Source organism: Pantherophis guttatus, chromosome 2, assembly GCF_059756535.1.
Source record: "Pantherophis guttatus breed Tessera chromosome 2, ASM5975653v1, whole genome shotgun sequence".
NCBI lineage: Eukaryota > Metazoa > Chordata > Lepidosauria > Squamata > Colubridae > Pantherophis > Pantherophis guttatus.
The window spans coordinates 185,157,630-185,177,852 of NC_142064.1; the positions used below are offsets into that span (position 1 = coordinate 185,157,630).

At 40.9% G+C, this 20,223-nt stretch overlaps 1 protein-coding gene across 1 annotated transcript in view; it reads left to right on the forward strand.

The window, feature by feature from the left end:
- NSG2 (neuronal vesicle trafficking associated 2) overlaps positions 1 to 20,223 on the forward strand; it is a 65,922-nt gene that overhangs the window by 21,784 nt on the left and 23,915 nt on the right. The window contains exon 3 of the mRNA XM_034405345.3: positions 7,650 to 7,769. Coding sequence (XP_034261236.1) covers positions 7,650 to 7,769 — 120 coding nt within the window. The remainder of the gene's footprint in view (positions 1 to 7,649; positions 7,770 to 20,223) is intronic.

Genomic DNA, 20,223 nt, shown 5'->3' on the forward strand with positions numbered 1-20,223 from the left:
AAGGGTTGAGCTTGAGCCTGTTCCTCCCCATCCAGATCCGCACAGCCTCCAGGCACTGGGACATCACTTCAAGGGCATCGTTGGGGTGGCCTGGGGTGGAGATGTACAGCTGGGTGTCATCAGCGTACTGATGGTATCTCACCCCAAAGCCACGGATGATCTCGCCCAGCGGCTTCACATAAATGTTGAACAGAAGGAGCGAGAGGACCGATCCCTGTGGCACTCCACAGATGAGAGGCCTCGAGGTCGACCTCTGCCCCCCTGCCAACACAAACTGCGACCGGTCGGAGAGAAAGGAGGAGAACCACCGCAACACACCTCCCACCCCCAACTCTTCCAGCCGGTGCAGCATGATACCATGGTCGATGGTATCAAAAGCCGCTGAGAGATCTAATAGGACCAGAACAGAGGAACAACCCCTGTCCTGAGCCCTCCAGAGATCATCCACCAACGCGACCAATGCCGTTTCCGTGCTGTGCCCAGACCTGAAACCCAACTGGAACGGATCTAGATAGGATGTTTCCTCCAGGAATTGCGGAAACTGTTGCGCAACCACACTCTCAACAACCTTCGCAATGAAGCGAAGGTTGGAGACAGGACGATAGTTAGCCAATATTGCCGGATCCAGGGACGGCTTCTTGAGGAGAGGCCTCACCACTGCCTCTTTCAGGGCAGCGGGGAAGTGACCCTCACTCAACGAAGCATTAATGACGCCCTGAAGCCAGCCTCGTGTAACCTCCCGGGAAGCCAGTACCAACCAGGAGGGACACGGGTCCAGTAAACATGTGGCCGCACTAAGTCTCCCCAAAATCCTGTCCACAATCATCGGGAGTCACAGCATCAAACTCCTCCCAGATAACATTTTCAAGACTGTTCCTCATCACCCTGCCCTGATCTACCCAGTCAGAGTCCAAATCCCCCCGGATCTGAGTGATTTTGTCATACAGGTATTGTCCGAAATCCTCCGCCCTGCCTTCTAAGGGATCCTCCCGCACTCCTGGATGGAGCAGGGAGCGGGTCACCCTAAACAGGGCGGCCGGACGATTCCCTGATGATGCAATAGAGGCGGAAAAGTAGTTAGACCTTGCCGTCTTTATCGCCACTAGGTAGGCCTTAATATGCGACCTTACCAGTGTTCGATCAGATTCAGCGAGACTGGCCCTCCAACTGCTCTCCAGGCGTCTTTTCCGGCGCTTCATTTCCCTCAGCTCCTCAGTAAACCAAGGAGCCGCACGGGATCAGCATCGGGTCAGAGGCCGCAAAGGCACGACTCGGTCCAAGGCCCCACCAGCCGCCCGATCCCAGGCGGCTACCAGGTCCTCGGCCGAGTCATGTGCTAGATCCTCAGGAAATGGCCCAAGCTCCGTCTGGAACCTATCAGGATCCATCAGGCGCCTGGGGTGGATCCATCTAATTGGGTCCACCTCCCTGCGGCGAGGGGTTGCGGTTCGAAGATCTAGGCGAAGGAGTGAGTGGTCAGTCCATGACAAGGGTTCCATGTCTATATCCCCTATAACAAGACCACTCAACCACTGGCCAGAGACAAAAATCAAGTCCAGAGTGGGACCTCCCCTGTGAGTAGGGCCATGAACTAACTGGGTCAGGTCCATGGCCGTCATGGAAGCCATGAACTCCTGAGCCACCTCAGATGTTTCACCAATGGATGGCAAGTTGAAATAACCTATGACTAAAAGCCTGGGTGTATCTACTGCCACCGTGGCTATCACGTCGAGTAGCTCAGGTAGGGCTGTTGCCACGCGGCAGGGAGCCAGGTACGTAAGCAACAAGCCCATCTGGATCTCACGCCCCCACCTCACAAGGAGGGACTCAGATCCGGCTACCTGAGGCACAGTGGTCTGCCTCGGACCCAGATCCTCGTTAATAATAACTGCCACCCCCCCTTCCCTCCCCTGGGCCCTCGGCTGATGGAATGCTCTGAAGCCTGGTGGGCACATTTCAACCAGAGGGACGCCATCCTCCGGGCCCAACCAGGTCTCCGTAATACCCGCCAGGTCCGCTCCTCCCTCTTGTATAAGATCGTGAATGAGGGGGGCCTTATTGACCATGGACCTGGCATTGCACAGCATCAGCTGAAGGCCCAGCTCCTGAGTATATAAGCCACCTAGTATCCGAGCAGAGCCTTGGGGACCGGGGCAAGCAATTGCTCTCAGACAGTGAGTGCGAGCCCCCAACACCTGATGTGGTCCCCTGCTCCTGCCATATCTGCCCCTCCCATCTACCATGCCGATGGTACAGCCCTCATAGATATCGTCCCCCATTCCTTTCCCAATCCCTCGTCCGGTGCCCCCCAAATCATTACCCTGTGCCGGGCATGGCTCTGACCCTGGTGGATTTCCCCCCCCCATCCGCCATAGTCGTCTTCCCAGTATCTTTAAAAGAATAATTACACCCCCCCCAGAACCCCTTAAAATCTTAAAAAATTTCCCTAAAAAGCCCCATAAATTCTTCCTTGCTCCATGCCATCTCTCCGGACTCCAAAGTCCGTCATCGAGATAGGCCCTCGATAATGTGGGGGGGCCAAACCTGCGAGAGGGGAGAATCTCGCAGGGTGAGGAGTTCCAACACTGAATACATATAGTCATCAAGGGAAACAGTCCAAGGATGGGGGACCGCTGATGTTACAGACATAGGGAAAATTCCAGTCCATGGTCAGGTCGCCAAGCTCCACTGTCCTCTCACGACAGTGGCTTAGGAGGTGCATATCATTCGACCCCAAAAGTTTCCAGGGCGGCCGTCTCTCACCAAGGCCAACCCATGGAGACTTTGATAGAAAGCTCAGGGGTGAGGATAGCCATATTCCACCTCCTCGGGCCTTATGTCCATAGAACCAGTATCCCTCCTGGGATTAGCGGCATCAGGGAATCCAATATTCAGCTCAAAGGAGGTTTAAGTTCGTAAATGTTCGTCAAAGAGTTCTACATGGTAGGGAATCCAGACAGGCCAGATGGAAGTGGGGAAAAATTAGGAGTAGTTCAGCAGGCCAAGATGGATGGGAAGCTATGATCGTAATAGGCCAATAGGCCAAAACTCAGTCCGAAGGAAGGAGGAGGGGGGGGGGGATTCAAACCGCATAAGTTTGTAGTCATTTTCCAGCCCCAGTAACCATCAACCTTCCATTCTAGTGGGTAAAGCTCCCCTATTTCATCCCCCCCTATCCAGCTCACCCTGGGGGGGGGTCTCTGGGTCTCCCTGGAGGTAACCCTTCCCCCAAGGGTCACATACTCTCCAGTCACCCCGAAATCAGATCTAAATCCACTGCTGAAGGGTCCTGTGCCGTCTGTTTGGAAGTCTGTAGGCCCTTGGGAGCCGCCCCAACCTCGGCGCCATCGCCATGGTCACCGCCGCGGCCATCACAGTCCCCATCGTCATCGTTGCCATCGGCCCCCCATGGACATCCCCAGCCGCCCCCTGCCTCCAAAGATCCACCTCGAGGCATCCAGGGGCGTGGGGAACCTCTGTAGGGGCCTCACAACGCCGACGTCATCCAGGAGCTGCCACCGCCGCCGCCATGATCGCCCGTGGCTGCCGCCGCTAGTGCCTCTCCCCTGCAGGCTGCAGGGCACCATCACCCACCGCCGTCCCGACGTCATCCCCCTCAGAGCTGGGATGGTCCGGGGAGCCGACAAAGCTCCTAACGGGCTCCTCAGATGCTGCTTTGCCCGGGCGGGGGGTCATAGATATTCGAAATGACCCCCCTGAGCCCCCCCAAGCCGAGGTATCGCCCCCAAGAAGCCGAGACTCAGCGTCGGAGCGCCATCTTGGACATGCACAGAAGAAGAAAAATCATAAACACATTCTATTCTATTAGTAGAAATACATAAGAAAAAAAAACACAACAAACCAACAGTGATAATAACAATAAATCTGAGGGTAGTATTCCTCAGATGGTGCTACATTTCTTTCAGAAAAAATAAATCAATCTCCAAATACCTTCTGCAATAACCAACTCTTCATAAATCTCCAGAAGGCCATAAGGGTTAGTCTTATAAATGATTCTGTAAAAAGGGACGGCCCCCGCCCCGAGAATATTTATTTCCATGTGTACTCACACCGAATAAGTTGGGAGCTTCAGCAGGCATTATCTGCTTGCATGCAGATGCAAACCCAAAGCCATATAAGGATTTAGAGGTAATAATCAACATTTTGTATTATACACAGAAACAATGTATTGCTAGTAAAGATGGGCATTGGACAATCAAACCTCATGTTCCCAGATACCAGAAGGTAGGAAAATAAATTAGACACAAAATTCACATGGCATTTCTTTCTCCCTTTATAGGACACAGTTTCTATTTTATGAACTGAAACTATGGACAATAAATCTATATCAAGGAATTTTGAAGCAAATACTTTTTTCTTTCTTTCTTTTCTTTTCTTTTCTTTTCTTTTTTTTTTTACAAATAGAGCATCTTATAACAAAGCACGCTGCTCTCTCCTCTTTACATTGGTCATCTTTTCTTCCATATATTTAGAAAAATATTCAAGGAATGCTTCCAATTTTCTGCTCAGACTTCATCTCTTTAAGAAGCAGAATTTACATTGCTGGTATACTGCGGAGATACTATAAAACCAATGCTTCATGCCTATCTGTTTTGAAATTAAAAATTGAGGCCATCTCCTTGTAAATATACTACAAATAGAAAACAATAGATTTTTCAAATAATTCAAATTTTGTCCTTGTTACAAAACTAGGTAATTTTGTCCATGGTTCTCCCTTCATCTTTGTAGTAGGCATCACACCCTTCTTACACTCAGGGTACACAAAGATTACCTAGGAAACCATTATAGTTTTAGGGAAGAATTTAAACGTGCTCCTTTCAAACTTATTTAGAAGTAAGTCACATCAATCTTAATGGATTTTCTTTCTGAGTAAATGGCCTAGTTTTGGGCTGCCAATAGAACAATGAGTTTTGAGAGCAAATGGATTGGAGATGAGTAGTAAATAGAATAATTTACAAGAAATTATTAGCAATCTGTTCTGCTTAGAATTTTCAGCAGAAAAGTTATTTGTCCAGAGATATATATTATTAAGGGCAATGACTATAGTATATTTTTTTTTGGTAAGGCAAAACAATTTGCTTTTTGGCAAAGCAAAACAATTGGCAAAGCAAAACTGCCTTCCTTCATGTATAAATCTTGAAAGTAAATATCAAAAATAGTATTTCCAATTCTATTTTGAAGGAATGCACTCACATTAAGATATGAAGTGTGGATTCTCAATTATTAGTGACTTTGCCAGCTGTTAAAAATAAGACAATGCAGAAAACATAGTCTAAAATTATTCATTGATGATTGATGTGAAAATGGCAGCTCTCCAAATTTTGTAGCCTCTGGAACAAAACCATCTGGCTTGGCACCCAAATTCTGGATGAAATTCCAACATTTGTTTCGTTATCCACACATAGTTCTGTTATTTCTTTTATATCTCATTTTCTCAGCCAAAAATAGCTTCCAAAGTAGCTAACTATCTAAGGCCAATGCAAAATATAATACAGTGTTAGAAGTGTTTATATGTATATTATATAAGTGAATTGAAGTGGAAATTGCTCATCTAACATTAGCCATAAAGTTTGCTGTTTATAGGATTAATAAACATGGTAGGTGGCATCCAACATATTTTTAAACAGCTTTAGCAACGGTTCTTAAAAATGTGTAGGACTATCAGAATCCCAGTTAGATGCTATGTTCTAAACATAGAAAGTTATGGAACATGGATAAGATTTAAAGGATATCATAGTGGTATCCTAAAATAATACTTGGTTGAATGATATAGTTGAGTCATTTTAGACATAGCAGTAAATAGCTTTGTCCATCCTCCTTTTAGGTAATTTCACTGTCCAGCATGTAACAACTGTTGCATGCTTTAGAACTACTTCAATATTTGTTGTAGATTAGAAGGAGAAAATATTATACTCTATGTTAATTTTGAATGTGCAAATTCTAAGCATGTGTTGTATTTCAAATGGAAGGAATGCTGTGGTACCACATTATGCCAGAAAGTTGCTATGCTACCTTTACCTGCCATTAACCATAAAGGTTATCCTATGCTTTAGATTTGAAAAGAACAAGAGTGTTGGAGCACACATAAAAGCAATAGTACTTAGACTTATATACCACTTCATAGTGCTTGTACAGCCCTTTCTATGAGGTTTACAGAGTCAGCATATTGCCCCCAACAGTTTGGGTCCTCATTTTACTCACCTTGGAAGGACGGAAGGCTGAATCAACCTTGAGCCTGGTGAGATTTGAACTGCCAAATTGCAGTCAGCTGGCAGTCAGCAGAAGTAGCCTGCAGTGCTGCATTCTAACCACTTCACCACCGTGGCTCATATACATTGCTTCTCAAATCAAATGCATGTTTTCCTGAGAATATTTTCTAATTCGTTTTAATTCAAGAACAGTTTTTCCCCGAACGCCATCACTCTGCTAAACAAATAATTCCCTCAACACTGTCAAACTATTTACTAAGTCTGCACTACTATTAATCTTCTCATCATTCCCACCACCCATCTCCTTCCACTTATGACTGTATGACTGTAACTTTGTTGCTTGTATCCTTATGATTTATATTGACTGTTTCCTAATATTTGATTGCTTATTTGTACCCTATGACTATCATTAAGTGTTTTACCTTATGATTCTTGACGAACATATCTTTTCTTTTATGTACACTGAGAGCATATGCACCAAGACAAATTCCTTGGGTGTCCAATCACACTTGGCCAATCAAGAATTCTATTCTATTCTATTCTATTCTATTCTATTCTATTCTATTCTATTCTATTCTATTCTATTCTATTCTATTCTATTCTATTCTATTTCTATCCAATTGACTGTTATACTAGACTAGTCAGATTTCAGCAACACCTAGTATGGCTGAAGCCTTGTTCCAATGTCATTGGATATTCCTGAAGAAGGTGGAGCAAGAAATAGAAGGAGAAATCCTATACAAAACTATCATTTGAAGTGCAGTCTTCATATTCCCATTCATTTGATTTATGGATTATTAATTGGCAACACTGGCAGAAAATTGGTTGAACAAAATATTTATAATGAGAAATATAAACGTTGCTTTAGATAAGCCAAATAAGACATGATGTGGCTAAGTAAGATGTACTTCATCAAATAAGGGACTCTTATGATGTATGGGATGGTTGTCTTTGCAAAATGGACTCCCCAAATGCCATACTTTCCAAAGTAGTCAGGGGTAAGGCTCAGGCCTTAACCTATGATTCTCACAGCATCCCTGCTGAAATTCAGGGCCAGAATGGCTGATGTTCAGCTACATAGTTTTTAATAGTCCTAACATTTATCCCATGTCGTTTTCTGAAATAAATGGATTTTTTTCATTTTTCCTTATCCTCAGATGTGAAGTGCAGGACACTAGTAGGTTTAAGGAGAGTGACTTAGTTTAGTCTCTCACTATCATAGAAAATGTTGTCAGTTCATTTATTTAACCTTCATTGTTTCTTTCTGTGTATGCATGTGTGTATTTTTTACCTACAACAATGATTTCTGCATACATAAAGTTATTCCCAGAGATGACTTATTGAAAACCAGTTCTTTAATGAAACTACATATTTCCCTTTTGGCTGAGGAAAACTGAAGATGTCAATTTTTGTGTCTAGGTGATTGTGAAAACAAGAACAGAATATCAACCAGACCAGAAGAACAAAGGAAAACTTAGAGTGCCCAAAATTGCTGAATTCACAGTCAGTTTCACTGATGGTGTAACAGAAAGGTTAAAGGTAAGAAATGCAGAGGTATGGTAAATGTCCACTTTTCAATTTTCATAGAATAATTAACAGACAGCAGCTCTCCTATTTTGCTTTTAAAATGGCATACAACTCAAGATCAAAGTATACATGGACTTAAGAATTCTTGGGTTGGAATATACAGTTTACCAATGCATGGTAATACATCTGCATTAGAGATTGGATTAGATGTATGACATGAAGAGGAAGAGGGATTCAGCCAGGCCCAGCCAAACTCTTCCAAGCTGCTATTACTCATGCCACAAGAAACCTACACTTACAGTCAGAATTCAGTTGGGGAAACTTGCCTTCATTATATCCATGATTTAAATGTTTCCTTAATTAATTAATTAATTAATTAATTAATTACCTTAATTATCTGAATTCTGGTATGTTCGGCCTCAAAATCACAAGATATTTCCAGAATCTAAACAGGTAAATGATTCTTCATCTTTCTGTAAAAAACATGTATTATATTAAATCTATGTTCTACTCCATCTGTTTCTTATTGACATAGAGGTTTCAGAGTTGTTAGCCTATTACATAGTGGAAAAGCAGACCTGCTTATACAACAGATTGAATTTGGGCTCAATTGCAAAGTTTTATACTGTTGCAAAAAAAATTCCAGATTAAAAGGATGTCATCTCCCTGACTCAAGATGATTACTGGTAATATTTCCACTCTTGGATGGATATAATCAAAAAGCAGAAATTGCATTTGAACATGAAACTCATGCTTGCAGACTATATCTGTCAAGGCCTTTTCATTGGCAAGTATGATCTATTGTCTTTGATCTGGGTTTGTTCTAAAGGATGAGATGACAGCTATAAGCTTTATTTATCAATAAAGAAGAATCATTAATTTTGATATGAGAATGAACTGCAGCAAGTTTTAGGGTCCTGTCATTTCTTTTTTCTGTCTGTCTGTCATGAAGTATTTGTTCAATTTGCATTTTAATGTAAATTTACTTAATTGGCAGCTTTCAAATCAATGTGCAGCAGCCTGTGAATATATACAATTGTATATTTTAAAGAAAAGTGTGCCTGAAATGTCTATATTTTTTTGATGAACTGCACATGAATGGATATGAAATTTTAATATAGACATGGAAATAAAAGAATTATAGTCTGATTCTGTAAGGAATTTAATTCTAAAAAAATTAGGACCTGAAATGAAAGTATCTTATTTTCTATAGAAAACTAGCAGCTTCCACTTTTATTTATTTATTTATTTATTTATTTATTTATTTATTTATTTATTTATTTATTTATTTATTTATTTATTTATTCAATTTATATGCCGCCCCTCTCCGAAGACCCAGGGCGGCTCACAATACACTCAAAAATCACTATAAAAACACTTAAAAATTAAAAACATTAAAGATATTAAAACACATTCACACCATTCATGGCCAGATCTCATCAGATTGCAAAGCAAGATCAACGGCCCCAGGCCTGCCGGAAAAGCCAGGTCTTCATCGCTTTTCGGAAGGCTAATAGGGTGGGGATGGTCCGGACCTCAGGAGGTAACTGGTTCCAGAGTGCTGGGGCAGCCACAGAGAAGGCCCTCCCCCGCGGGCCCACCACCCGGCATTATTTAGCTGATGGGACCCGGAGGAGACCAACTCTGTGGGATCTTACCGGTCGCTGGGAGCTATGCAGTAGAAGGCGGTCTCGAAGATAACCTGGCCCTGAGCCATGTAGGGCTTTAAAGGTAATAACCAACACCTTGAATTGTGCCTGGAGACCAATAGGGAGCCAGTGCAGCTTGTGGAGAATTGGTGTAATGTGGGTGTACCTAGGTGCACCCACGACAGTTCGCGCGGCTGTGTTCTGGACCAACTGTAGTTTCCGAACACTTTTCAAGGGTAGCCCCATGTAGAGCGCATTGCAATAATCTAACCGTGAGGTGACAAGGGCATGAATGACTGTGAGGAGAGCCTCCTGATCCAAGTAGGGTCGCAATTGGTGCACCAGGCGAACCTGTGCAAAGGCCCCCCTAGCCACAGCTGTCAGATGTTGCTCTAATCTTAGCTGTGAGTCTAGGAGGACACCTAAATTGCGAGCCCATTCTGCGGGGGACAATTTCTCCCCCCCCCAGAACCAAGGATGGACAATCAACATAGTCTTTAGGAGGCAGTACCCACAGCCACTCGGTCTTGTCTGGGTTAAGTCTGAGCTTGTTGACTCCCATCCAGACTCTCACAGCCTCCAGGCATTGGCACATCACATCCACCACATCACTGAATTGACGCGGGGTAGAGATATACAGCTGGGTATCATCAGTGTATTGCTGATACCTCACCCCGTATCGTCGGATGATCTCACCCAGTGGCTTCATGTAGATGTTAAATAGGAGGGGACAGAGGACTGAGCCCTGAGGCACCCCGCAAATGAGGGGTGTAGGGGTCGATCTCTGTCCTCCTACCAACACCGACTGTGACCGACCAGAGAGATAGGAGAAGAACCACTGTAACATGGTGCCTCCCACTCCCAGCTCTCTTAGTCGTCCCAGAAGGATACCATGGTCAATGGTATCGAAAGCCGCTGAGAGGTCAAGTAGCACCAAGATGGAGGAATGACCCCCATCTCAAGCTCGCCAGAGATCATCCATCAGCGTGACCAAAGCAGTTTCCATCCTATAGCCAGGCCTGAAGCCAGACTGAAAAGGGTCTAGATAATCTGTTTCCTCCAATGACCGCAGGAGCTGAAGTGCCACCACTTTCTCTACAACCTTTCCCGCAAAGGGTAGGTTGGAGACTGGACGAAAGTTCTTTAATTCTGCTGGATCCAGGGAAGGCTTCTTGAGGAGGGGCCTTCCAACTGCTTCCTTTAACGGTTGCGGGAAGAACGTGTTAACTAAAGCCTGAGACCAGCCTTGTGTCACCTCCCTGCTGGCCGAAACCAGCCAGGAGGGGCACGGGTCCAACAAACAAGTGGAGGAACTTATCGCTCCTACAGCCTTGTCCACTTCCTCAGGAGTCACAGGCTCAAACTCATCCCACACAATAGGACTAAGACCTGCCCCCGTCATCTCGGTTGGAATTGCCCAATCAGAGTCCAGGTCCATCCGAATCTGAGCGACTTTATCCGACAGAATAAATTTAATTTTGTTATTAAATTAGTATCAAATGCAGAAGACTTTCCTGTGATCTCCAAACTTCAGCAGCCATGAAACATGTATCTGGAATAAAACAATCTTGGAAAACATTGTTTGATCACAAGGCATTGCTAATTCCATAAACATCATAAATAAAATCCCCATCTATTAAGAATATGTCAGAATTTCATGCATAATTGACAAGCCTTCTATATACAGTATACAGTATGTGGGAAACACAGCTTCTATATCCATGTTGCCATATGGATGGCATCCACATCGAAAAGTGATCTTATGGGTATAGTATTAGCAATCATGTGGCATATGAAGCTGCAGAGTACTTCCGTTGACTGGAGTACTATTCTATATACCAATGAATTCTGTGTCAACATAAGATCTGTAAGAGTTAGTTTGAAATGACCTATGGACATGGAAATCAAAAATCTGCCAACAATCAATACAAAATGTAAACATTAATAGCAGTTGGACTTAAATCAATGCAAGGGCCACATTTTATGCTTTTAAAAGTTCTGAGAATCCTTTGAAATCAGTATCTTATGTTTTCTTAAGCCAGGAAAACATTGGGACTCTCTAGCCTGAAATATGGAGGCATATTTAATTACAAAAACACATTATTGACAACATAGTTCCCTATCACTTTTATTTCTCTTTAATTGATTTAATTTAATTGATCTCCCAAGATACTTCTATCATTCTCTTTCCCTTCCCAAGCTTTCTTCTCACACTGGTTTTTATCTGGGTCAGCAAATAAATCCAATGATCTGTCATTCAATGGAAAATGTCAGTGCTATTTTCTGACTTCATCTGTTTTTGATTTTGGCCTCTCTGTATTACGTATTAATCACCTATCATCATAAGAGAAAATAGATCAGGCTGTAAACTTCTGCCTGCTTTTCATAATATTCTAGATTAACTTTATTGACTTTGTTGAATTATCAAATGAGTTGAGATAATAGATCATTTTTATTATCTTCTATATGGTTTTAAAAATTGCTTTTCATTTTTATTCCAGTGCATATTGTAAGGAGGTTGCTAAATATACTTCCTTCAGATTACATACATCTTGTACTGGAAAAATAACTTTCATTTGTGCTTATGGAGAAGGGAAGTGGCATAAATGTTTTAATGTTTATTGATTTTGATTTTGACACTTTTTAAAAAGAAAAGAAAGGAAAGAAAAAGAAAGGGGTGAAGGAAATAAAGATTAACAGATCTTGTAAATGAGATCCTCATGTTTTCTGTTTTTAGATGGAAGCTTGTTACTCAGTATAACTCTCCGGTGAGCAATGTGCTAGAAATTTCATTTTCACCTTTCTGGAACAGTTAAAAAAAAAAAAAAAAAAAAGGACTTTTACCATACATATAAGCCATCTTTTTGCCTTTTCTAAATCTTTGTGAGATTGCTTATTAAGAAGCAATTACTACTATGCTCAATGGGATTTGCTCTTAAATTGGATGTGAGGAACTGCAGCCTTCTTTGTCCTTCCATCCAGTGATTATCCATAGAGCTTTTCTGTAGGATTCTTGGTGTCCAAATATAAGGAAGGAGCAAGTGATTTGACTAATATCAATGGGATTCATATAGCTGTTTGAGAAGCCTTCATTTTCCAAAATGACAATTTTCTTAGTTTTGCTTCCCCAGTTTTACTAATTATGATGCACATTTACTTTTGGGTAAACTCATTTGAACTTAATGGGCCCCTCTGCGGATATTGTTGATCTACAGGATCTCTTTCCTAAAAGGTCATGTGATGCTTGAAACATTTGAGTCTGTTTTTCAAATATAGACTGATTAATTATTAATTAATTGTTTGTTTTTGGTAAGATAGTCTTATGAGGAAAAATGTAAGATTACAGATATTTTCTTAGTGGTTGAAGTTTATAAAAACAACTATATGAGTGGTCCATTGTGAATTTATATTTTAACAAATTTTCTTTAATTGCTGCTATTAGGAAATTTATTTATTGTTTTGTAGTTCTAGATAAAACAAGAACAATCCATTCACTTTGAAAAAAAGATATGTTTTCTTGTTTAGATATTTAACTGCTGTATTTCCTTTCCTTTCTCTCCCATGTGAGTGAAAATTTCATTGTAGCAGCAGCCATATTTATTTTCCCCAAACATAAAAATCCCTTCTGAACAACATTTTAGGGCCAAAATTAATAATGTCTGCTATCACTCCTTCCCTTCCAAGGAATGTTGCCCTACCCTCAAAATATAGGAAAAAGAAAGTATCTAACATTTAAAAAGGGATCTTTCTCAATTAGGCTATGTCCTATATTGCTTCTAGCTTTTCTTTCCATCTCTCACTTGTAAAAGCAGTTTTGTGTTTCTGCTGAAAATAGGTTGCGATCACATGCCTATTGCAGAACTGTCTAAAGTATGCAAATTAAGCCAAACAGTATGCTGTTTTTTCACAGTATATTCTGACTTTTCCTATTAGAGTACAGAAATAGAAATTCCCAAGGATATTGATGTTCCTTTGACTTCCAGAAATCTTTTTAGCTATGTCCTTGACATAGAAATTTCTGCATTATCCAATATCAATTTCCACTTTTGCTAAAGGGTGAAAACTTGCCTAAAATAATGAAAATTGAGAGTGAGGTTTTCCTTCCAGCATTATATTCTGCTTAGTTTGCGTATTTTCTGTCACATTAAGTTTATCGTAATCTTTGCCTTTAAACATACTGATTTTAAGAACAGTAGCACCTTCTATTTAGAAACTAAATTCTTTTATTTCCAAAAATAAAAATAGCCATCCTCTCCACAAAAGCTCCAAAAATATGAAAATGATATGCTTCCTATAGGGACCCAGAACGCGAAGAGACATCTCCTTTATATATCATTCAAGAGATTTTATTGGGTGGGCTGATGAGACATTGCAAAAACTGAGATACATGGACCTACCATACTGTATATTGAGTATATAGAACTTGTAGAATCCTTTTGAGGGCCTTAATAATAGTTCTGTTCCACATCACATGACTTGAAGGGAGAAAGGAGGAAGTTTGGAACAAAGGATCAGCACTATCTCAACTTTGATGCCCAACTATCTTTTACAGGTAGAGATTTTTAACGACCCCTCCCCAGCTCTGGCTGGACTGAACCTATTTTTGAATTCAGTCTTTATTTTCTTCTCCTAGAGCCAAACGTGGTCCAGTCCTCATCAGTTTTCGAAGAATTATCCATACACATAGAGAGAGACACTCAGAATCCTGACCCCATTCATATTATTTCTTTCCAACTCTTTGTCAGGTTGGGTAAAAAGATAATTATATACAGAAGATCATATGCCTGCTGTATCCTTCACTATCAGTTAAGGATAGGCCGCAGATTAGCCATAGCCATATTAATTCCATAGATTAATTCATGTGAGCAAAAGGTACTTAATGGCTTCAGTTTTCAGTCAGCACTGAAAAAGAAAATCAATAAATGGCTGCAGCTTTAGAAGCCCAGTGTTTTTCATTGATGGTAATGTGTGACTTGGCCATCTGTTTCATCTGTTTAGCCCATTTGCTAGATAGATCTGACTAAAAATCAATTATTTTTATTTAGAGGTTTTGGGGGGGAGGTATAATTCTATAATGGAAGTAGGAGGGATTAAGATGCATACTACACATCAAGGATGTGCTTCTCTCTATTTCCCGTTAGTTTTGTCAGTATGTGAATGGTAGCCTATGTAATTGGTGCAAGATTGATAACATATGTTTCAATGACTTTCCTAGTAGGGTGCATTGAGTGTACCTCAGTGATGGTTTCTGAACTGTCTTTAAAGCAGACCCTGCTCTTGCATTGAGTCGAGCAAACTACATCTAAATATGGCCCCCAAAAAACATTACAGTAAACACTGGATTCAAATGGGCAACTGTTATAAGACCATCCCATCTTATTTCTATTTGCTATTCAGCAATGTCTTTTACTACATGTTCATGTCTTCTCAATTTCTTGTTTATTGTATAGTTGTTGAAAATATTTTTTTTTCCACAGTTCAAATGTTCGGTGTTGGAGTGTTCAAAAACACCACAGGCGTTACAAATGTTATCACTGATACTTTGCATGCAAAAGAACCACATTGATGTTGCAACATAATACGCAGTATTTGATATTCCAGTATCGTTCCAATTTTAGTATATGTGCTGCCAAAGCGAGCACGAGTATTTGATATTCCAGTTGGTTTTGCAACTTCTTGCAATTCTTCAGCAATATTATCTATCCCAGGATAGTCTTTATTCAATTTCAGATGACGGAGGATAGTTATAGGTATCAGGATACATCAGTGAGTTCCCATCTCTTTATTTTGTAAATCTTTTCCAAAAATGCATCTGATACCCTGACTTGGGTGAGTTTGCAGGAGATATGGAAAATGACTTGATGTATTTCCTTGCAAAATGATCTGTGGCTTCTTTGATGTTTTCTTATTCTAAAAGCATTGCAAAACACTCCATACAGTGGGAATGTTTGGCCTTAGGAATGAGTCTCTTCAATCAGAGCTGCACGGTTGCATGTACAAGATGGAAATTACATGTAGAAAACAGGAAATATGTGTCAGGGGAAGCTATAATAGATGTTATGACAAGGGAGAAAAGAATTAATAACACATAACTATTTTCAATGTTTCTTGTCTCTTGTAGCCTCCAATTCTACCCGCACCCTTGTGAGTAACATAAATTAGAATAGTCAGTTCTAATGAAATTAGAACAGTCAGTTCTGGTGAAAGCCAGTTCACCTTTGTAGGAAATATCAGAACTCCTTGTACTTGATAAGTAGTTCTAAATGTATCTTTTATTCTGAGCCAATTGACTAACCTGTTAATAGCATGAACTTTGATCATGGACAACATAGAGTTTCTTTAGAAGAGAAGCTTTTATAGGAGAGCTATCATCCACCTTGGCAAGAATATTGGTGGGTGGGTGAAGCAGGAAGATTCAAGAGGTTGGCTGTGATCAAAGCCTTTCCCTTTTTTTTGTAAGCATCCCAATCACTAGCTTAACTTGTTTGCTCCCACACCTGTGTTACAAGAATAGGGTTAAAGTGGGTAGGAGAGGCAGAAAAACTGAAGCCATGCTCACAATGCCTCTGTGTGTCTGTAGAAATCTTAGGTAGAATATGCTTATAGCCCTACCCAGTGGTGGGCTGCAACTGGTTTAACAACCAGTTCTGTGAGTGTGTGCTTTGCGCATGCATGTGTGCTTCGTGCAGTGTTCAAAATACAGCAATTTGAAGCTCAGCTGCTTACCTTCTAAGACAGCCCCAGTAAGTAGAACAGTGGGGGTGCGGAAATCAGCTGTGCTGCGTGAATCAGCTGAGCCAGAAAGAAGGAAATATAGGACAGGCTAGGGCGGGGGCAGGTGGGTGGGGCCATCTGATCATCAAAACTACCGGTTCGCCTGAACTGGTTCGAACCAGCAGCAGCCCACCACTGGCCCTACCCATATATGTATTGTGTCATACACTCCATTGGGCTTTTGTTTATTTTAGGTGCAGATACCTCCATAGGGCTCTGGGATAATTCCCCAAAGGAGTTGTTGTCCCTGCACAACTGCTCTTATTTTCTCTTACTTAAAACTTATGGTATTTCAGGAGCTTGTCATTTCTGAAATATGATATTACATTGCTGTGTTGCTCAGCTCAGTTATGGAGCATTCTGGCAGCTTGACCAATTATTCTTCAACTTCATGACTCATCTTGTACATACATTATGACAAATGTCTTCTCCCACTCTATGTAGGTGGAATACAGGAAAATAATGTTAAAACAACATTAAGACCCAGCCACCAATGTCCCAAAGTAATTTCAGTTCTGTTCTGCCCTCAGAGAAGACCTGTCAGAATTTCTTTACATGGAAGTTTTATTCTTTTGCTGTGGAAATCTACTGAAACAGAAGCCCATAGAAGGTTTTATTTCCTACAATGTCCTAAATTCTCTGTCAGGAATCTAGAAATCATGGTGAACAAAATGGCTGAATATGTAAAATAAGCATCTTATGGATTTCCCTTTACTGAATGAAGATGGGAAGAGAGGTAGGCTTTGGTGATCCCTATTTTCCCCCCCAGAGCTTCTGACAAGGAGCCTGTGAGATCTCTTCGTGAAAGAGGATCTGAATTTTCCCCAAGTGACAAATCATTCTTGTCCCACAGATGACACTCTTGATTAGATCAAAGCATCTTTGGCCATCAAAATAACACCAATCAGAACCAACCCGCATTGTTGTTGTTTGTGGATTTGCCATTCATTTTTCAGTATTAAGTTATCTACTGAACTTTTCGTTAGGTATATTGATATTCAAAAAAAGTACAAAAAATACAGAATTATTATTATATATGTGGATTGATTTACCTCATTACTGCCTCTCTGCCTAAAATGAAGTAGAACTGTCCACTAATCATTCTAGACTTAGGTATGATTCATGATCAGTATTTTGAAGATTAAAATTTCAAACCAAATATTATTTGTATTTCCTCCTTTATTGAGACAAATTTGGTCATGGGGTATATACCAAGGAATTCTGAGTTTTGACAAATATTAGAGACATCATTTTTAGCTTAATGAACATTCCAAAGAGTTGAATATCCTTTTTTTCAACTTCTCATAGGTTGCTATTTTTTACTTTTCAGTTTATATTCTTTATTAAGGATCAGGTAAAATACTTCTCACTGATGAAGATGAAATCTTGTCTCTTGATCTTCTATTTACTATATATATTTCATAGGCATTAGACAAAGTAAAAGTTGTATTGGACATCAACAGATTAAATGAACACCTATCATCTATATTTTATTAATTTTGAGAATTTTATAATGTATTAACTTATTTTTATTGCAAATAAAGGATAACAGCATAGCAATTAGCTATGGTGACACATGATTGATTCTCTCCTTCATGTTCATTAATACTATAGGTCACTGGGAGAGAATATCTATGTGGTTTGGGGTGCCATATCAGATTGTATGAGATTGAGTATGAGTTGGGGACTCATGTTTATGAGATTGAGACTCAATTGTTTATTGTCATCTTGAGCCACTCTAGAGACACTCTTGGGGGTTTAGTATTTGAAGATAGTTGGGGTCTGGATGTGTCAATGTAGGCTAAAATTAAATCCAAGCAAAGTAGATTTTGTGACAGCATTAGTCTTGTCTCTCAAGGAGAAGGCACTTTCCCGATAGAGTAGATCCACAATTTGAGGACCTTTTGGATTTATCATGGCTATTGCTGGATAAGTAGGTGGAGGCTGTGATCAGGAGAGCCTTTGCTCAAATTTAATACCAGTTGCAACCTTACTTGGGCCTGACTACAATGGCTCATTCTATCAACACCACTTGATTAGACTATTGGAACATCACTTACATGAGGCCATCCTTAAAGACTACTTAGAAATTTCAGATGGTGCAAAATGCAATGGACTGGGTGTTTTTCAGGAGTTGACCATTGCAGTAGCTGATCACGCTTGATTTGTGCACCCTCCATCAGCTTTCTGTTAGCTTCAAAGCATGATTTATACAGTGATGGTATTTACCTATAAAGCCCTTTATGCATTGGCACCTGGTTAGTTGCAAGATTGCCGTTCTTCATTAGAGTCAGGCTGATCACATTGGTCATGCTGAAGGAAATGCTTGTCTCCTATTTTGGGGAGATTGAAGGAGCCAAGAAGTGCTTTTTTTTTGGTGATGACATGACCACTCACTGGAGATCTGTTTATCTGCGATATATTCTACTTTCTGAAGTTGGTGTTTCCTGGAGGATTTTTTGGGCATACCACATACGTTATGTGGATTCTATTTGTCTTATTTTTTCTATTTATTGTATTTACAATTTTTCTTGGCCATTGAGAATCTTGGGAATACAGCAGTGTACACATCTGAGAAATATTTTTTTATTTCCTCAGAAAGCTCTGGAATCTATCAAACGTCAATGTCAACAATTCAATTTCCCATTTTAGCTTTCTTATGTTTCATATTCTTTTTATTCCCTCTACGGCCCTGAAGACTGTTGTAATAATCTTGTATCCAGTGGCTTCTTTCAATTATCTGTGATAGACATCCACTCATAAGATGAGACATTCATTGCTTTCCCCCCACTTCCAATAGTATGTATGGATGTGTGGGCGAGTATGTCTCTAAATTAGTTCAAGAGAGGCATCTTCCAGTCTGGTAGAGAAACCTTGGATGGCAGAAAGAGCTGCATTCCGCCAACAGTTTCTATTCTATTGATAAACAATACTAACCTTTAGTTTTTCTATTCAGAAATAATGCCATGGGGATATAAACCCTGTTTCCCCCAAAATAAGACATCCCTGATAATAGGAGCTCTGGTGGCTCAGCAGACTAAAGCACTGTTATTAACATCCACTTATATCTGCTGCTTGCAATTACTGCAAGTTCAAATCTCACCAATCTCAAGGTTGATTCAGCCTTCCATCCTTTCTAAGGTAGGTAAAATGAGGACCCAGATTACGGGGGCAATAAACTGTCTGTAGAAATGTACAAAAGTATGAAGGCTATTGCTTAACGCATTGTAAGCCGCCCTGAGTCTCCGGAGAAGGGCGGCATATAAATCAAATTTAAAAAAATAAGCCCAATTGGACTTTTGAGCTCATGGCAATAAGGCCAAGTGCTTATTTCAGGATTCAAAAAAAATATCAGACAGGGTCTTATTTTCGGGGAAACACGGTAGTAAATAGTAAAGCTGTGCTGTATTTTTTTAGCAAAAAAAAAAAAATGCTTCAAGGAGTGCAGTGATGCTTGATCTATCTTCAGCTCCTTCGGACAAATGCATATTTTCCCAAGATTTCATGGCTGCTCTTCACATATCTAGAAAAAGACATCTTTGGTTTAAGAAATTGCAAATAGGGGCTTTGTGTACAGTCCTATGTGCTCCAAATCGCCTATCTTCTTCAGAGCTAAAGTGCTGTGCAACCTTGCTATTGTGCCACTGAATTTCTTCTAAATTTGCCATAGGGAACATAGTTTCTGTGGGATCAATAAGTAATAAGCACATTACTTTAAAGCAGAGATGGGCTTCACATACTGTAGCAACCAGTTTGCCCAGCACCGGAAATGTAAGCGCGGGCCATCCATGCATGCATGCAGAATCATAAAACACGGCAATTCGCTTGCACGTGCCATCCATACATGCATGTGATGTCAAACAATACAGCAAATGGTTCACGTGCGCCATCCGCACATGCATGCAGCATCAAAAACACAGTGATATAGGACAGGATTGGGCCCCGGGCTGGTAGGCGGGTGGGCGGGCCCACTCGTATGTTGCCACTACCGGTTTGCCCGAATTGGCTGAATACCCCCTCTGTTTTAAAGTCATTCAGAGTTA